Genomic DNA, 18832 nt, shown 5'->3' on the forward strand with positions numbered 1-18832 from the left:
GACCACTTTCCGCGTGAGATATTTTAGATCCACGGTTTTTAGTGGTTCAAACCAATGTGATTTTAAGAAACTCAACACCACGTTGAGATCCCAAGGTGCCACTGGAGGCACAACCGGGGGCTGAATATGCAGCACTCCTTTCACAATGTCTGAACTTCAGGTACTGAAGCTAATTCTTTCTGGAAGAAAATCGACAGAGCCGAGATCTGTATCTTAATGGAGCCTAATTTTAGGCCCATAGACACTCCTGCTCGTAGGAAATGCAGAAATCGACCTAGTTGAAATTCCTCTGTTGGGGCCTTTTGTGGCCTCACACCAAGCAACATATTTCCGCCATATGCGGTGATAATGTTTTGCAGTTACATCTTTCCTGGCTTGAATCAGCGTAGGAATGACTTCCTCCGGAATGCCCTTTTCCTTTAGGATCCGGCGTTCAACCGCCATGCCATCAAAACGTAGCCGCGGTAAGTCTTGGAACAGACAGGGCCCCTGCTGCAGCAGGTCCTGTCTGAGCGGCAGAGGCCATGGGTCCTCTGATATAATTTCTTGAAGTTCTGGGTACCAGGCTCTTCTTGACCAATCCGGAACCACGAGTATCGTTCTTACTCCTCGCCTTCTTATTATTCTCAGTACCTTTGGTATGAGAGGCAGAGGGGGGAACACATAAACCGACTGGTACACCCACGGTGTTACCAGAGCGTCCACAGCTATCGCCTGAAGGTCCCTTGACCTGGCGCAATATCTTTTATAGCTTTTTGTTGAGGCGGGACGCCTTCATGTCCACCTGTGGCCTTTCCCAATGGTGTACAATCCTTTGGAAGACTTCTGGATGAAGTCCCCACTCTCTCGGGTGGAAGTCGTGTCTGCTGAGAAGATCTGCTTCCCAGTTGTCCACTCCGGGAATGAACACTGCTGACAGTGCTAACACATGATTTTCCGCCCATCGGAGAATCCTTGTGGCTTCTGCCATCGCCATCCTGCTTCTTGTGCCGCCCTGTTGGTTTACATGGGCGACTGCCGTGATGTTGTCTGATTGGTTCAGTACCGGCCGGTTTTGAAGCAGAAGCCTTGCCTGACTCAGGGCATTGTAAATGGCTTTCAGTTCCAGAATATTTATGTAGGGAAGTCACCTGACTTGACCAAAGTCCCTGGAAGCTTCTTCCCTGTGTGACTGCCCCCCCAGCCTCAAAGGCTGGCATCCATGGTCACTAGGACCTAGTCCTGTATGTCGAACCTGCGGCCCTCTTGAAGATGGGCACTCTGCAGCCACTACAGTAGAGACACCCTGGTCCTTGGAGACAGGGTTATCAGCCGATGCATCTGAAGATGTGATCCGGACCACTTGTCTAACAGGTCCCCCTGAAAAGTTCTTGCATGGAACCTGCCGAATGGGATTGCTTCGTAGGAAGCTATCATTTTTCCCAGGACTCGCGTGCAATGATGCACCGATAACTGTTTTGGCTTCAGGAGGTCTCTGACTAGAGATGACAGCTCCTTGGCTTTCTCCTCCGGGAGAAACACTTATTTCTGGTCTGTGTCCAGAACCATCCCCAGGAACAGTAGACGTGTCGTAGGAAACAGCTGTGTCTTTGGACTGTTTAGAATCCAACCGTGCTGTTGTAGCACTTTCCAAAATAGTGCTACCCCGACTAGCAACTGCTCCTTGGACCTCGCCCTTATAAGGAGATTGTCCAAGTACGGGATCATTAAAAACTCCCCTTTTTCGAAGGAGTATCATCATTCCGGCCATTACCTTGGTAACACCCTCGGTGCCATGTACAGTCCAAACGGCAGAGTCTGGACTTGGTAATGGTAATCCTGTACCACAAATCTGAGGTACTCCTGGCGAGGATAGTAAATGGGGACATGCAGGTAAGCATCCTTGATGTCCCGGGATACCATGTAATCCCCCTCGTCCAGGCTTGCAATAACCGCCCTGAGCGATTCCATCTTGAACTTGAATTTTTTTATGTATGTGTTCAAGGATTTTAAATATAAAAAAGGGTCACACCGAACCATGCGGTTTCGGTACCCCAAACCGTGTGGAATAGTAACCCCGTCCTTGTTGAAGTAGGGGCACCTTAAGTATTACCTGCTGGGAATACAGCTTATTAATTGCCTCTAGCACAGCCTCCCTGCCTGAGGGAGTTGTCGGCAAGGCATATTTCAGGAAACGGCAGGGGGAAGACATCTCGAATTCCAGCTTGTACCCCTGGAATACTACTTGAATGAAACAGGGATCCACCTGTGAGCGAGCCCACTGATCGCTGAAATTTTTGAGACGGCCCCCCACCGTACCTGGCTACACCTGTGGAGCCCCCGCGTCATGCTGTGGACTCAGAGGAAGCGAGAGAAGAATTATGATTCTGGGAACAGGCTGACTGGTGCAGCTTTTTCCCTCTTCCCTTGTCTCTGTACAGAAAGGAAGCGCCTTTGACCCGCTTGCTTTTCTGAAGCCGAAAGGACTGTACCTGATAATACAGTGCTTTCTTAGTCTGTGAGGAAAACTGAGGTAAAAATATTTCTTCCCAGCTGTTGCTGCGGATACGAGGTCCCAGAGACCATCCCCAAATAATTCCTCACCCTTATAAGGCAGAATCTCTATGCGCCTTTTAAAGTCAGCATCACCTGTCCAGTGACAGGTCTCGAATACCCTCCTGACAGAATGGACATTACATTCATTTTGGATGCCAGCCGGCAAAATATCCCTCTGTGCATCCCTCATATATAAGACAACGTCTTTAATATGTTCTCATGTTAGCAAACTAGTATGTTTGACAGGGTCACCGACCACGCTGCAGCAGCACGCTCTGCAGGTTTCAGTCTAGTACCTGAGTGTGTAAATACAGACTTCAGGATAGCCTCCTGCTTTTTATCAACAGGTACCTTCAAAGTGGCCGTTCCTAAAACGGTAGTGCCACCTATTTTGACAACCGTGTGAGCGCCTTATCCACCCTAGGGGATATCTCCCAGCGTAACTTATCCTCTGGCGGGAAAAGGTACGCAATCAGTAACTTTTTAGAAATTACCAGTTTCTTATCAGGGGGAACCCACGCTTTTCACACACTTCATTCATTCATCTGATGGGGGGACAAAACACTGCCTGCTTTTTCTCCCCAAACATAAAAACCCATTTTTAGAGGTTAATGTCAGAAATGTGTAACACATTTTTTATTGCCGGGATCAAGTCACGGATGTTCCTAGTGGATTGTGTATATGTCTCAACCTTGTCGACACTGGAGTCAGACTCCGTGTCGACATCTGTGTCTGCCATCTGAATGAGCGGGCGTTTTTGAGCCCCTGATGGCCTTTGAGACGCCTGGGCAGTCGCGGGCTAAGAAGCCGGCTGTCCCACAGCTGTTACGTCATCCACCCTTTTATGGAAGGAGTTGACACTGTCGGTTAATACCTTTCACCTAACCATCCACTCTGGTGTCGGCCCCACAGGGGGCGACATCACATTTATCGGCATCTGCTCCGTCACTATATAAGCCTCCTCCTCAAACATGTCGACACAGCTGTACCGACACACCGCACACACACAGGGAATGCTCTGACTGAGGACAGGACCCCACAAAGCCCTTTGGGGAGACAGAGAGAGAGTATGCCAGCACACACCAGAGCGCTATATAATGTGGGGATTAACACTATAACTGAGTGAATTTTCCCCCATAGCTGCTTGTATATACAATATTGCGCCTAAATTTAGTGCCCCCCCTCTCTTTTTAACCCTTTGAGCCTGAAAACTACAGGGGAGAGCCTGGGGAGCTTTCTTCCAGCTGCACTGTGAAGAGAAAATGGCGCCAGTGTGTCTGAGGGAGATAGCTCCGCCCCTTTTCCGCTGCCTATTCTCCCGCTTTTTTCTGGATTCTGGCAGGGGTATTTACCACATATATAGCCTCTGGGGCTATATATTGTGGTATTTTTGCCAGCCAAGGTGTTTTTATTGCTGCTCAGGGCGCCCCCCCCAAGCGCCCTGCACCCTCAGTGACCGGAGTGTGAAGTGTGTATGAGGAGCAATGGCGCACAGCTGCAGTGCTGTGCGCTACCTTGGTGAAGACTGATGTCTTCTGCCGCCGATTTTCCGGACCTCTTCTTGCTTCTGGCTCTGTAAGGGGGACGGCGGCGCGGCTCCGGGACCGAACACCAAGGACTGGGCCTGCGGTCGATCCCTCTGGAGCTAATGGTGTCCAGTAGCCTAAGAAGCCCAATCCGGCTGCAAGCAGGCGAGTTCGCTTCTTCTCCCCTTAGTCCCTCGCTGCAGTGAGCCTGTTGCCAGCAGGTCTCACTGAAAATAAAAAACCTAAATCTATACTTTCTTTCTAAGGGCTCAGGAGAGCCCCTAGTGTGCATCCAACCTCGGCCGGGCACAAGATCTAACTGAGGCTTGGAGGAGGGTCATAGTGGGAGGAGCCAGTGCACACCAGGTAGTCATAAATCTTTCTAGAGTGCCCAGCCTCCTTCGGAGCCCGCTATTCCCCATGGTCCTTACGGAGTTCCCAGCATCCACTAGGACGTCAGAGAAATAAGGGGGAGGAGCTAGACGGGACCATGCTGGAGGGAGGATGAGCTGCTACAGCTTCGGACAGCCAGACTTCATTAGGCAAGTGTCTGGAGAGTGAGTGTGTAATTATATATAATATATATATATATATATATATATATATATATATATATATATATATATACACACACACACACACACACATATATACACATATATACATACACACATATATACACATATATACATACACACATATATTTGTGTGTATGTGTGACTGCGGCATAATGTGTGTAAGCGGCACTGGCACAGGGGGCGTTACGTGTGTAAGCGGCACTGGCACAGGGGGCGTTACGTGTGTAAGCGGCACTGGCACAGGGGGCGTTACGTGTGTAAGCGGCACTGGCACAGGGGGCGTTACGTGTGTAAGCGGCACTGGCACAGGGGGCGTTACGTGTGTAAGCGGCACTGGCACAGGGGGCGTTACGTGTGTAAGCGGCACTGGCACAGGGGGCGTTACGTGTGTAAGCGGCACTGGCACAGGGGGCGTTACGTGTGTAAGCGGCACTGGCACAGGGGGCGTTACGTGTGTAAGCGGCACTGGCACAGGGGGCGTTACGTGTGTAAGCGGCACTGGCACAGGGGGCGTTACGTGTGTAAGCGGCACTGGCACAGGGGGCGTTACGTGTGTAAGCGGCACAGGCACAGGGGGCGTTACGTGTGTAAGCGGCACAGGCACAGGGGGCGTTACGTGTGTAAGCGGCACTGGCACAGGGGGCGTTACGTGTGTAAGCGGCACTGGCACAGGGGGCGTTACGTGTGTAAGCGGCACTGACACAGGGGGGCGTTACGTGTGTAAGCGGCACAGGGGGCGTTACGTGTGTAAGCGGCACAGGGGGCGTTACGTGTGTAAGCGGCACAGGGGGCGTTACGTGTGTAAGCGGCACAGGGGGCGTTACGTGTGTAAGCGGCACAGGGGGCGTTACGTGTGTAAGCGGCACAGGGGGCGTTACGTGTGTAAGCGGCACAGGGGGCGTTACGTGTGTAAGGGGCACAGGGGGCGTTACGTGTGTAAGGGGCACAGGGGGGCGTTACGTGTGTAAGAGGCACAGGGGGCGTTACGTGTGTAAGAGGCACAGGCACAGGGGGCGTTACGTGTGTAAGAGGCACTGGCACAGGGGGCGTTACGTGTGTAAGAGGCACTGGCACAGGGGGGCGTTACGTGTGTAAGAGGCACTGGCACAGGGGGCGTTACGTGTGTAAGAGGCACTGGCACAGGGGGCGTTACGTGTGTAAGCGGCACTAGCACAGGGGGCGTTACGTGTGTAAGCGGCACTGGCACAGGGGGCGTTACGTGTGTAAGCGGCACTGGCACAGGGGGGGCATTACGTGTCTAAGCGGCACTGGTACAGGGGGACATTACGTGTCTAAAAGGCACTGGTACAGGGGGGCATTATGCGTCTAAGCGGCACTGGTACAGGAGGGCATTACGTGTGTAAGCGTCACTGCTACAGGGGGGCAATACGTGTGTAAGCGTCACTGCTACAGGGGGGCAATACATGTGCAAGCGTCACTGCTACAGGGGGGCATTACGTGTGTGTCACTGCTATAGGGGGTGTTACTTGTGTTAGCGTCACTGGTACAGGGGGCGTTGCATGTGTAAGCGTCACTGGTTCAGGGGGCATTACATGTGTAAGCATCTGTGGTACAGGGGGCGTTACATATGTAAGTGTCTCTACTACAGGGGGTATTATGTGCGCTGTGCCTTTGTAAAGTATGTGAGGGTGCAAATTTATCACCTTTTACATTGATTCAGTGTCCATACATTACCCTCCGCGATATCACCCACTCTATCCGTTACATTAGCCATCTCGGGGGGTTCCAGGCCGGCAGCCCAGGTGCTGTGTTGCGGAGTCAGGGCCTCTGGGGGTCTGGGCACGGCTGTGGCAGGGAGGCACTTCTGTGACATCATGCGCAGAGGAGGCTCCGGGGCTCAGAGAGTATGCGGTGCAGGGAGGGCTATGAAAGCCTTCCGCTGCACCGCTTTCATACACATCTATGCCGGTGGCCGCAGCAGCTTTTGTTCCACCGGCGCCGTGGCTAGGGAGTGGGAGTTGTTGATGCCGGAGGGGGCAGGCCGACTGGCAGCAGGACATAGGACGCTGCAGTAAAAGGATTTTTTTCCCCCCTATCTACAGCGCAGAGACTTGCTGCAGATGCAATGGCATAGCCTCCCACTGGATGTAACCTGTATGGGAGTGCGTTTCTCGCCATATCAGCTGTGGACTGGGTGTGATAGACCTGCCACTAACCCAATGAGAGCTCCTAGCCACGCCCAGCGTTAGAGGCGCAGGCACAGAGTCACAGATCTGGGCTATTATATAGGAGAAATTATAATTAATATATACACACACACGAATAAATATATATATATATATATATATATACACACACACACATATATACATACATACACACATATACATACATACGTACACACACATATATATATATATACACACACATACATACACACACACAAACATATACACTCATATACACACTTCGTATAATGAACTGAAGTAATTGAAGGAGTCCCATACTTAATATTTCTAATGTAATAGAATAATGAAGTCACAAAACTCAGAATCTTAAGATCTCACCTTATTCAGATCTTTCAGTGAGAAAATGTCAGCAACAAATCCACGGTTATCTGCCTGTTGGCCTATTTCCTCAGCAATAGCCTTTGCCTGCCCCTGCTGTGTGCCATAAAGTAGCAAGAATCTCCGTTTTAGTGAGCCACACATAGTATAACTCCAATTGCACTGCGCAAAGAAAATGAAAAGATAACTGAACTCTCCAGAGACTAACTTAGAAAATAAATTGACATTTCAAAGAAACAGATTTTAAGAGGCCTTGGCAGAACTATCAATTACTAGCTCACACTCAGTTTACTACCATGAAGAGAAAACATTTATAGAATCCTAGGTTCACAATAGCACTATGTGCTGTCCCCGCCCCCTAAACCTGTGATGCATTTATGTCCCATCTAGGGGGCAGGTCCGCTCGCTCAAAATAGAGCACTGCCCAGAGCTCTACAGGCTGCAGCATGATTTCCGGAGCAGCAGCTCTGCAAAGGTTTTACTGGCTGCACAGTGCTGTTCTAGACCATGTACACGTGCAGTAGGGAGCAACTGTGTCGCCCCCAGGGGCCTCCCATTTCTCCAAATGATTGAATAAAGAACATACATTCAATGAGTTAATCGTAATATACTTAAAAGACAGTCCAAATGAGATGAAAGATAGGGCCAGTTCAATTTTCCGGGAATAACAACAATACTGCTTATTTTCTGCAAAATGCAGAACTGTGCAGCAACTGAATTGGCCTCTTGAAACTCTTCACTCAGTGAAACACACAAGTCTAGTAACACATGGGCTGATCCTGTCACTAGAGTAAGGGTGTGTACATACGGTGAGATCCTTGCTATGCCCGATTTTCACTTGCGATTTCCCTTGAACTCCCCTGAGCCCAGATAGCACAGATTTTGACTAACTTTTCTTGAGATATGGACTATGTGTGCTTACGATTTTGGCTTGTGAGATTTTGGCTTATGTGAGATGTCACTGACGTGAGATGAACTAGATAGTACACCGATCTAGCAAGGATTGACTTGCCTGCACAGTCTATCTTTTCTTGCGATGCCGACCTGGCGGGACCACGAATCGGGATCGAATTGGGATCGCAAGGTGACTTTCACCTTGCGATCTGCACTAAGTTTTCTTGCGATTTTGACTACATAGTCAAAATCGAAAGAAAATATCTCACCGTGTGTACACACCCTTATTAGATTGATGTTAAACTTGGGTCATATTAGGCGATATTTGCTTTGAAGATGAACAACATGTGTGGCCATCTTAAGAAAGAACAATGAAAAGATTATCTCTGCCAGAAAGTACAATGAATTGAATTACCTCAAAATGTCTGAAACGAAGAGGGGTATCACTTCTCTTACAATGTTGGATATTTTGTATAAGTGATAAAACTTCAACATCCAATATGGTCTCATCAATATAAGCATTGAGGGATCATTTTGTCAGACTGGCCTAAAAATATTAAAGACAGAAAATAAGGCATTAGTATACATTCCTCATTGTGATATGTTATATTGATGCCAATCACTAATATATTGGAATGAAATAACTTTTTTTTTTGTTCATTGAGCACAATATGAATAGCCAACCTGGGCGTTTTACAAAATACAAAAAAAAAGCTGCATATAAAAATAGAAATGTAATAAATACAATATTCCTGCTACTACAGAGCCCCCAGTGATAGTCAACCTAATGCACTTCAATCAAAGCATTAGCAACACTAGCCTTAAAAAAAAAGCCAGCATATTACCATTAAAAAAAAAAAAAAAAAAAGGATTTATGGTAAGAACTTACAGTTGTTAAATCTCTTTCTGCGAGGTACACTGGGCTCCACAAGGATTAACATCGGGGTGTAGAGTAGGATCTCGATCCAAGGCACCAAAAGGCTCAAAGCTTTTGACTGTTCCCAAAATGCACAGCGCCGCCTCCTCTATAACCCCGCCTCCATGCACAGGAGCGCAGTTTCGTTAACCAGCCCAATGCAGTAGCAGATACCAGAGACGACAATCGCTCGTAGCCAATTACATCACACACTCACCACAGGAGAGGGTATCAGCGGCTATGCCAATACCAACCCAAAGAAGCTAAGTGCGTCAAGGTGGGCACCTTGTGGAGCTCAGTGTACCTCGCAGAAAGAGATTTAACAACGGTAAGTTCTTACCATAAATCTCGTTTTCTGCTGCGGAGTACACTGGGCTCCACAAGGATTAACATCGGGGATGTCCTAAAGCAGTTCCTTATGGGAGGGGACGCACTGTAGCGGGCATGAGAACCCGGCGTCCAAATGAAGCATCCTGGAAAGCGGCAGTATCGAAGGCATAGAACCTTACAAACGTGTTCCCTGAGGACCACGTGGCCGCCTTGCACAATTGTTCAAGGGCTGCACCACGGTGGGCCGCCCAAGAAGGTCCAACCAACCGAGTAGAATGGGCTTTGATGGTAGCAGGAACCGGACGACCAGCCTGTACATAAGCATGTGCAATCACCATTCTAATCCATCTGGCCAGAGTCTGCTTGGAAGCAGGCCAGCCACGTTTGTGAAAACCAAGCACAAAAAGAGAATAATTTCCTAAAGGAGGATGTTCTCTTCACATAGATACGGAGAGCCAGTACTACATCCAAAGACCGCTCTTTGTTAGACAACTCAGGAGAAGTAAAGGCTGGAACCACAATCTCCTGGTTAAGGTGGAAGGAAGACACCACCTTGGGTAAATAACCTGGGCGCGTTCTAAGAACCGCCCGGTCACGGTGAAAAATCAAATAGGGAGACTTGCAGGATAAGGCACCCAAGTCTAAGACCCTTCTAGCTAAAGCAATAGCCAGCAAGAATAACACCTTAAGGGAAAGCCACTTAAGGTCAGCCGAGGTAAGAGGCTCAAACGCAGACTCTTGTAAGGCCTCCAAAACCACCGACAGATCCCAAGGGGCCACAGGTGGAACATAAGGAGGCTGAATTTGCAACACACCCTGAGTGAATGTATGCACATCAGGTATGGTGGCAATCTTTCTCTGAAACCAAACCGACAAGGCAGAGATGTGAACTTTGAGGGAGGCCAGACGCAGGCCCAAATCCAGGCCCTGTTGTAGGAAGGCCAATAGTATGGCCGTACTAAACTTGAAAACGTCATGATTGTGAGACGCACACCAAGTAAAGTAAGCATTCCAGACCCTATGGTAGATCCGAGCAGAAGCCGGCTTACGGGCCTTCAACATAGCTTGAACGACCGCCTCAGAAAAACCCTTGGCCCTCAGAACGGAAGCTTCAAGAGCCATGCCGTCAAAGGCAGACAGGCCAAATCCAGGTAAACACAAGGGCCCTGAACAAGGAGGACCGGTCGTTGGGGAAGTAGAAGGGGACGATCCAACAAGTGGCCCTGTAGATCGGAGAACCAGTGCCGCCTGGGCCAAGCTGGAGCGACCAGAAGAAGGTTATCTCCTTCTTGCTTGAACTTCCGTATTACTCTGGGCAGGAGTGAAACCGGAGGGAACACATATGGCAGCTGAAAGTTCCATGGAATTGCCAGAGCGTCCACGAACGCAGCTTGAGGATCCCTTGTCCTTGCTCCGAAGACCGGAACCTTGTGATTGTGTCGAGACGCCATCAGATCCACATCTGGAAGACCCCACGTGTCCACGAGAAGTTGAAACACCTCCGGATGGAGGCTCCACTCTCCGGCATGTACGTCCTGACGACTGAGATAGTCCGCTTCTCAGTTCAGGACGCCCGGAATGAACACTGCGGATATGGCCGGCAGATGGCGTTCTGCCCACTGAAGAATTTGTGATACTTCCCTCATTGCCATGCGGCTTCAAGTGCCGCCTTGATGATTGATGTACGCCACCGTGGTGGCATTGTCCGACTGTACTTGAACAGGTGTGTTCTGTATCAGATGCTGGGGCATTGACAACACATTGAACACTGCCCGTAGCTCCAGAATGTTTATTGGGATTAGGGACTCCTCCCTGGTCCACCGACCATGGAGAGAGTGTTGTTCCAACACCGCGCCCCAACCTCTCAGACTGGCATCCGTCATCAGCAGGACCCAGTTGGATATCCAGAAGAGACTGCCCCTGCTCAACCGTCAGTCCTGAAGCCACCAGTCCAGTGACAGGCGGACCTCCGGAGACAAGGAGATCATGTAAGATCTGATCCGGTGAGGTAGGCCGTCCCTACCACACCGGATCAGATCCCTTCTGTCCGTCCCTACCTTGGACAGAATCAACTTCTGCAGAGGGTGAGAATGGAATTGAGCATACTCCACCATGTTGAAAGCCGACACCATGAGACCTAGCACTTGCATTGCCGAATGAATCGACACTTGCGGACGAGATAGGAAGCATCGAATCCTGTCCTGAAGTTTCAGGACTTTCTCCTGAGACAGGAACAACCGCTGGTTGTGAGAGTGTCCAATAACGCTCCCAGGTGTACCATGCTCCGCGCAGGAACCAGGGAGGATTTCTTAAAGTTGACCAGCCACCCGTGGGCTGTCATGCACTGGACTGTCACATCGAGATGATACAGGAGAAGTTCTGGAGAATTTGCCAGGATCAACAAATCGTCCAGGTACGGTAGAATCCTGACCCCTTGACGGCAGAGTGTAGCCGTCATGATAATGCTGATTTATCTTCAGGAATGAAAGCTATACCTTAAACACACCTTAAATACTCTTTACCATGGAGACACTGCAGCCGCTATACTTAATACACACTCTACGTACTTTGTACGCTATTAGCGTACAAAGTCCCGTACTGTGTACGGACTTTGCGTACAAATGCCGTGCTGATGGTACAAAGTACTCACAGCGCGTACACACCCAGAGATACACTGTAAACCCTTAACAGCTATGCAATGCAATGATAATACACTTTAAACCTTAGCAGGGCAATGAAGACACGACACCAGATTGTAATTAAACCGCTGGGTTCCGACACCACAGCGTATTATTGCTGAAAGGGGGTTACAATACAATACAATATAACAGAGTAAATGGCTACAGTCAATGTTACATACGTGAGTGGATTTGCCGCGCTACCCAGTCTGGTCCTCCGTCATCTGATAGATAACGTTGTGAGTCTTGTGTCTGACCAGGCCTGCTGCAGGCTCTCTTTATACAATTCATCCAAAACATAACACAATGGATACTATAATCTCTTTGTCCATTGGACACAGGGATGGTCATTTACAGTACAGGAGAGGTCATAGGTCGGTTTGAATAGGTAGGCGGTCTTTTCCAACTGCTCTTGTGGGTGGTCTCCTCTGGATTCCCGCCGCATACATAATGTACAGTAAATACAGTTTATATCTATATTCTGCTCCTGCACATAACTATCCGCAGGAACATGCGATCTTCCTCAAACCAACACCGGAATGTTGCCCTTAAAATACCCTTCAGCTGGATACCAAACACCACCTTATAACCTTGTCCTGTCCCCTCCTATCCTGTAAAGGTGAATCCCTTTGTTCAGTTACCATTTAAACTGTTGTTACTTTCTGATGTGGTGCAGGGAGACTATGTGTACATTGTGCACTATTTGGATTAAATATGTAATGTGTTTTGATAGCCTTCCATGCGCTCACAAACTCTACTGTAAATACTCATACCACGCGCTAATACGCAGGACCGCGGGGGCGACCATGCGCAATTGCGAATATGCGCACACACAGCAGAGCAAGTACGCGCATGGAGGCCATCTGTGCGTAGTTTGTACGTGATGTGTGTACTGCAATATCTTTCGACTTTGACAGTCATGACCGCCATAACTTTGGTGAAAACTCGGGGAACCGTTGTCAAACCAAAGGGTAATGCCCGAAATTGGTAATGAAGGTTACCCACCGCAAACCTCAGGTACTGCCGATGAGATACCGCAATAGGAATATGTAGGTAGGCATCCTGTATGTCCAGGGTGACCATATAGTCCCCAGGCTCCAAGGCCAGAACACTAGAGCGCAGCGTTTCCATACGGAATTTGGAGACCCGCACATGCTTGTTCATGCTTCAGATTGAGAATGGGCCGTGAGGACACGTTCGGTTTTGGGACTAGGAACAGCGGTGAATAGTACCCCTTGCCTCTCTGAGCCAGAGGCACCTGTACAATCACTCCTGCGGCCAGGAGGGAATGTACCACAGAGTGCAAAGTGTTTGCTTTTGCCGGATCCAGAGGCACATCTGTCAGGCAAAATTGATGCGGGGATGACTCTTGAAAGGTATGGCATAACCTCGAGCGACGACTTCCCTCACCCAGATATCTGAAGTGGTCTTCAACCATTCCTGGGCAAATCCTAGAAGTCGTCCTCCAACCCTGGGATCCCCCAGCGGGAGGCCCGCCCCGTCATGCAGCAGGCTTGTCAGTTTTGGAAGCTGGCTGACGGGCGGCCCAGGCACGCTTCGGTCTGGGCTTGGCAGGTCTAGAAGCACGAGCTTGCTTTGTGTACGCCTGACCTTTTGCTTTTCCTGGAGGACGAAAGGGCTGAGGGAAAGTAATTTTACCCTTCTGTGCGGAAGGAGCCGTACTAGGTAGGCAAGCTGTTTTAGCAGTAGCCAAATCAGCCACAATCTTATTGAGGTCTTCTCCAAAGAGAATGTCTCCCTTGAAAGGAAGCACCTCCAGGGTTTTCTTGGAATCCATATCCACCGACCAGGATCTCAACCAAAAGATACGTCTGGCCAAGACGGACGCAGTAGCAGCCTTGGCCGCCTCAAGGTACAGAGAAGCCGTGGTAATATACGAGACACATTGTCGAGCATGCTCAGATGCGTTGGAAGGCAGTTCCGCCTCAAGCTCTTGAGCCCACGGCTCTACAGCTTCAGCAGCCCAAGTTGCTGCAATGGTTGGCCTATGCACAGCCCCAGTTAGGGTATAAATCGCTTTTAAACAACCCTCCACGCGGTTCCATCAGAGAGGTGATGGTAGTTACTGGCAGAGTAGAGGAAACAACCATACGCGCCACATGAGAATCAACGGGCGGAGGGGTTTCACAATTCTTACAGACCTCCGCAGAGAGAGCCAACAGTCTCTTATTCGGTGTGAATTTTGTCTCCGGATTTTCCCAGGATTCCTGACATATGTAAACCAGGTGTTCAGAATGAGGTAAAACTTGTTTAACCACCTTCTTATGTTTAAACCTATTCGGTTTCTTAGAGACAGCCTCAGGATCGTCAGACACCTGAAGAATGAGCCTAATCGCTTCAATCAAATCTGGGACATTCACTAATGACTTCCCGTCCCCATCAGAAACATCTGTCTGTGGGATCAGTATATGCACCATCCTCATCAGAGGATGTGTCTGGGATAGCAGTGGATTGGGTGGAGGTAATGGCCCGTTTAGAAGACGACTTAGTCTTAGGCGGGCGAGAGTGACACTTAGGGGTAAATTTACTAAGATGGGATGTTGCCCATAGCAACCAATCAGATTGCAGGTATTATCTTCTAAAAGGTGCTAGATAAATGAGAAGTAGAATCTGATTGGTTGCTATGGGCAACATTCCATCTTAAAAAGAACTCCCATCTTAGTAAATTTACCCCTTAGATTTAGTCAGTGACCGGTTCAAATGCTGTAACTGAGTGGAGATTTGATCTGCCCATAGCGGATTAATAGCAGGGACCATAAACTGCTGCAGTGGCACAGGTGGTCCCACGGGGGCGCCAATTTAGTTACAAGCGTGTTTAATAGCGTGGCAAATGTAGCCAAAGGTGGGTCCTGTGAAGCCCCAGGTGCTACTGACCCACTGGAGGGTAAGGAACCTGAACTCTCAGTTGCCATATTATCCTCCATCACGTCCGCGGCCTCACTACCACGCAATGTGGGAGAAGCCCCAGCGTCTTTGCCACGTGTAGCAGACATAACAATGTGCACAATATCGGGCAACCTGGTACAAGGTGTAGCAGCAATATACCTAGCAAGAGCACCCGTAAAGTGTGACTATGACAGCACAGACCTGGACTTCAAGAGATAATAAGAATTTACTCACCGGTAATTCTATTTCTCGTAGTCCGTAGTGGATGCTGGGAACTCCGTAAGGACCATGGGGAATAGCGGGCTCCGAAAGAGGCTGGGCACTCTAGAAAGATTTAGGACTACCTGGTGTGCACTGGCTCCTCCCACTATGACCCTCCTCCAAGCCTCAGTTAGGACACTGTGCCCGGACGAGCTGACATAATAAGGAAGGATTTTGAATCCCGGGTAAGACTCATACCAGCCACACCAATCACACCGTATAACTCGTGATACTATACCCAGTTAACAGTATGAATATAACTGAGCCTCTCAACAGATGGCTCAACAATAACCCTTTAGTTAGGCAATAACTATATACAAGTATTGCAGACAATCCGCACTTGGGATGGGCGCCCAGCATCCACTACGGACTACGAGAAAATAAGATTTTACTTACCGATAAATCTATTTCTCGGAGTCCGTAGTGGATGCTGGGGTTCCTGAAAGGACCATGGGGAATAGCGGCTCCGCAGGAGACAGGGCACAAAAAGTAAAGCTTTTTCAGATCAGGTGGTGTGCACTGGCTCCTCCCCCTATGACCCTCCTCCAGACTCCAGTTAGGTACTGTGCCCGGACGAGCGTACACAATAAGGGAGGATTTTGAATCCCGGGTAAGACTCATACCAGCCACACCAATCACACCGTACAACCTGTGATCTAAACCCAGTTAACAGTATGATAACAGCGGAGCCTCTGAAAGATGGCTTCCTTCAACAATAACCCGAATTAGTTAACAATAACTATGTACAATTTATGCAGACAATCCGCACTTGGGATGGGCGCCCAGCATCCACTACGGACTCCGAGAAATAGATTTATCGGTAAGTAAAATCTTATTTTCTCTATCGTCCTAGTGGATGCTGGGGTTCCTGAAAGGACCATGGGGATTATACCAAAGCTCCCAAACGGGCGGGAGAGTGCGGATGACTCTGCAGCACCGAATGAGAGAACTCCAGGTCCTCCTTAGCCAGAGTATCAAATTTGTAAAATTTTACAAACGTGTTCTCCCCTGACCACGTAGCTGCTCGGCAAAGTTGTAATGCCGAGACCCCTCGGGCAGCCGCCCAAGATGAGCCCACCTTCCTTGTGGAGTGGGCCTTTACAGATTTAGGCTGTGGCAGGCCTGCCACAGAATGTGCAAGTTGGATTGTGCTACAGATCCAACGAGCAATCGTCTGCTTAGACGCAGGAGCACCCATCTTGTTGGGTGCATACAATATAAACAACGAGTCAGATTTTCTGACTCCAGCTGTCCTTGCAATATATTTTTAATGCTCTGACAACGTCCAGTAACTTGGAGTCCTCCAAGTCACTTGTAGCCGCAGGCACTACAATAGGCTGGTTCAGATGAAATGCTGACACCACCTTAGGGAGAAAATGCGGACGAGTCCGCAGTTCTGCCCTGTCCGAATGGAAAATCAGATATGGGCTTTTGTAAGATAAAGCTGCCAATTCTGATACTCTCCTGGCAGAAGCCAGGGCTAGAAGCATGGTCACTTTCCAAGTGAGATATTTCAAATCCACCTTATTTAGTGGTTCAAACCAATGAGATTTTAGAAAGTCCAAAACCACATTGAGATCCCACGGTGCCACTGGAGGCACCACAGGAGGCTGTATATGCAGCACTCCCTTAACAAAGGTCTGGACTTCAGGGACTGAAGCCAATTCTTTTTGAAAGAAAATCGACAGGGCCGAAATTTGAACCTTAATAGATCCCAATTTGAGACCCATAGACAATCCTGATTGCAGGAAATTTAGGAATCGACCCAGTTGAAATTCCTCCGTCGGAGCACTCCGATCTTCGCACCACGCAACATATTTTCGCCAAATTCGGTGATAATGTTGCACGGTTACTTCCTTCCTTGCTTTAATCAAAGTAGGAATGACTTCTTCCGGCATGCCTTTTTCCTTTAGAATCCGGCGTTCAACCGCCATGCCGTCAAACGCAGCCGCGGTAAGTCTTGAAACAGACAGGGACCCTGCTGAAGCAAGTCCCTCCTTAGTGGTAGAGGCCACGGATCTTCCGTGATCATCTCTTGAAGTTCCGGGTACCAAGTCCTTCTTGGCCAATCCGGAACCACTAGTATCGTTCTTACGCCTCTTTGCCGTATAATTCTCAATACTTTTGGTATGAGAGGCAGAGGAGGAAACACATACACCGACTGGTACACCCAAGGCGTTACCAGCGCGTCCACAGCTATTGCCTGCGGATCTCTTGACCTGGCGCAATACCTGTCCAGTTTTTTGTTGAGGCGAGACGCCATCATGTCCACCATTGGTCTTTCCCAACGGGTTAACCAGCATGTGGAAGACTTCTGGATGAAGTCCCCACTCTCCCGGGTGAAGATCGTGTCTGCTGAGGAAGTCTGCTTCCCAGTTGTCCACTCCCGGGATGAACACTGCTGACAGTGCTATCACATGATTCTCTGCCCAGCGAAGAATCCTTGCAGCTTCTGCCATTGCACTCCTGCTTCTTGTGCCGCCCTGTCTGTTCACATGGGCGACTGCCGTGATGTTGTCCGACTGGATCAACACCGGTTTTCCCTGAAGCAGAGGTTCTGCCTGGCTTAGAGCATTGTATATTGCTCTTAGTTCCAGAATGTTTATGTGAAGAGACGTTTCCAGGCTCGTCCATACTCCCTGGAAGTTTCTTCCTTGTGTGACTGCTCCCCAGCCTCTCAGGCTGGCGTCCGTGGTCACCAGGATCCAATCCTGTATGCCGAATCTGCGGCCCTCCAATAGATGAGGACTCTGCAACCACCACAGAAGAGACACCCTTGTCCTTGGAGACAGGGTTATCCGTAGGTGCATCTGAAGATGCGACCCTGACCATTTGTCCAACAGATCCCTTTGGAAAATTCTTGCGTGGAATCTGCCGAATGGAATTGCTTCGTAAGAAGCCACCATTTTTCCCAGGACTCTTGTGCATTGATGTACAGACACCTTTCCTGGTTTTAGGAGGTTCCTGACAAGCTCGGATAACTCCTTGGCTTTTTCCTCCGGGAGAAAAACCTTTTTCTGAACAGTGTCCAGAATCATCCCTAGGAACAGCAGACGAGTTGTCGGCATTAACTGGGATTTTGGAATATTCAGAATCCACCCGTGCTGTTTTAGCACTTCTTGAGACAGTGCTAATCCCATCTCTAGCTGTTCTCTGGACCTCGCCCTTATTAGGAGATCGTCCAAGTATGGGATAATTAATATGCCTTTTCTTCGAAGAAGAATCATCATCTCGGCCATTACCTTTGTAAAGATCCGAGGTGCCGTGGACAATCCGAACGGCAGCGTCTGAAACTGATAGTGACAGTTTTGTACAACGAACCTGAGGTACCCCTGGTGTGAGGGGTAAATTGGAACGTGGAGATACGCATCCTTGATGTCCAAGGATACCATAAAGTCCCCCTCTTCCAGGTTCGCTATCACTGCTCTGAGTGACTCCATCTTGAACTTGAACTTCTTTATGTACAGGTTCAAGGATTTCAGATTTAGAATAGGCCTTACCGAGCCATCCGGCTTCGGTACCACAAAAAGAGTGGAATAATACCCCTTCCCTTGTTGTAGAAGAGGTACCTTGACTATCACCTGCTGAGAGTACAGCTTGTGAATGGCTTCCAAAACCGTCTCCCTTTCGGAGGGGGACGTTGGTAAAGCAGACTTCAGGAAACGGCGAGGTGGATCTG

At 49.1% G+C, this 18832-nt stretch overlaps 1 protein-coding gene across 2 annotated transcripts in view; it reads right to left on the reverse strand.

The window, feature by feature from the left end:
* MTRR (5-methyltetrahydrofolate-homocysteine methyltransferase reductase) overlaps positions 1–18832 on the reverse strand; it is a 528380-nt gene that overhangs the window by 464546 nt on the left and 45002 nt on the right. For both annotated transcript variants that reach the window (XM_063922764.1, XM_063922765.1), the window contains exons 2-3: positions 8477–8608; positions 7168–7329 (exon numbers count right to left, since the gene is read on the reverse strand). In XM_063922764.1, the coding sequence (XP_063778834.1) occupies positions 7168–7311 (144 nt within the window). In that variant the 5' untranslated portion in view covers positions 7312–7329; positions 8477–8608. The remainder of the gene's footprint in view (positions 1–7167; positions 7330–8476; positions 8609–18832) is intronic.

This window comes from Pseudophryne corroboree, chromosome 5, assembly GCF_028390025.1.
Source record: "Pseudophryne corroboree isolate aPseCor3 chromosome 5, aPseCor3.hap2, whole genome shotgun sequence".
Taxonomy (NCBI): domain Eukaryota; kingdom Metazoa; phylum Chordata; class Amphibia; order Anura; family Myobatrachidae; genus Pseudophryne; species Pseudophryne corroboree.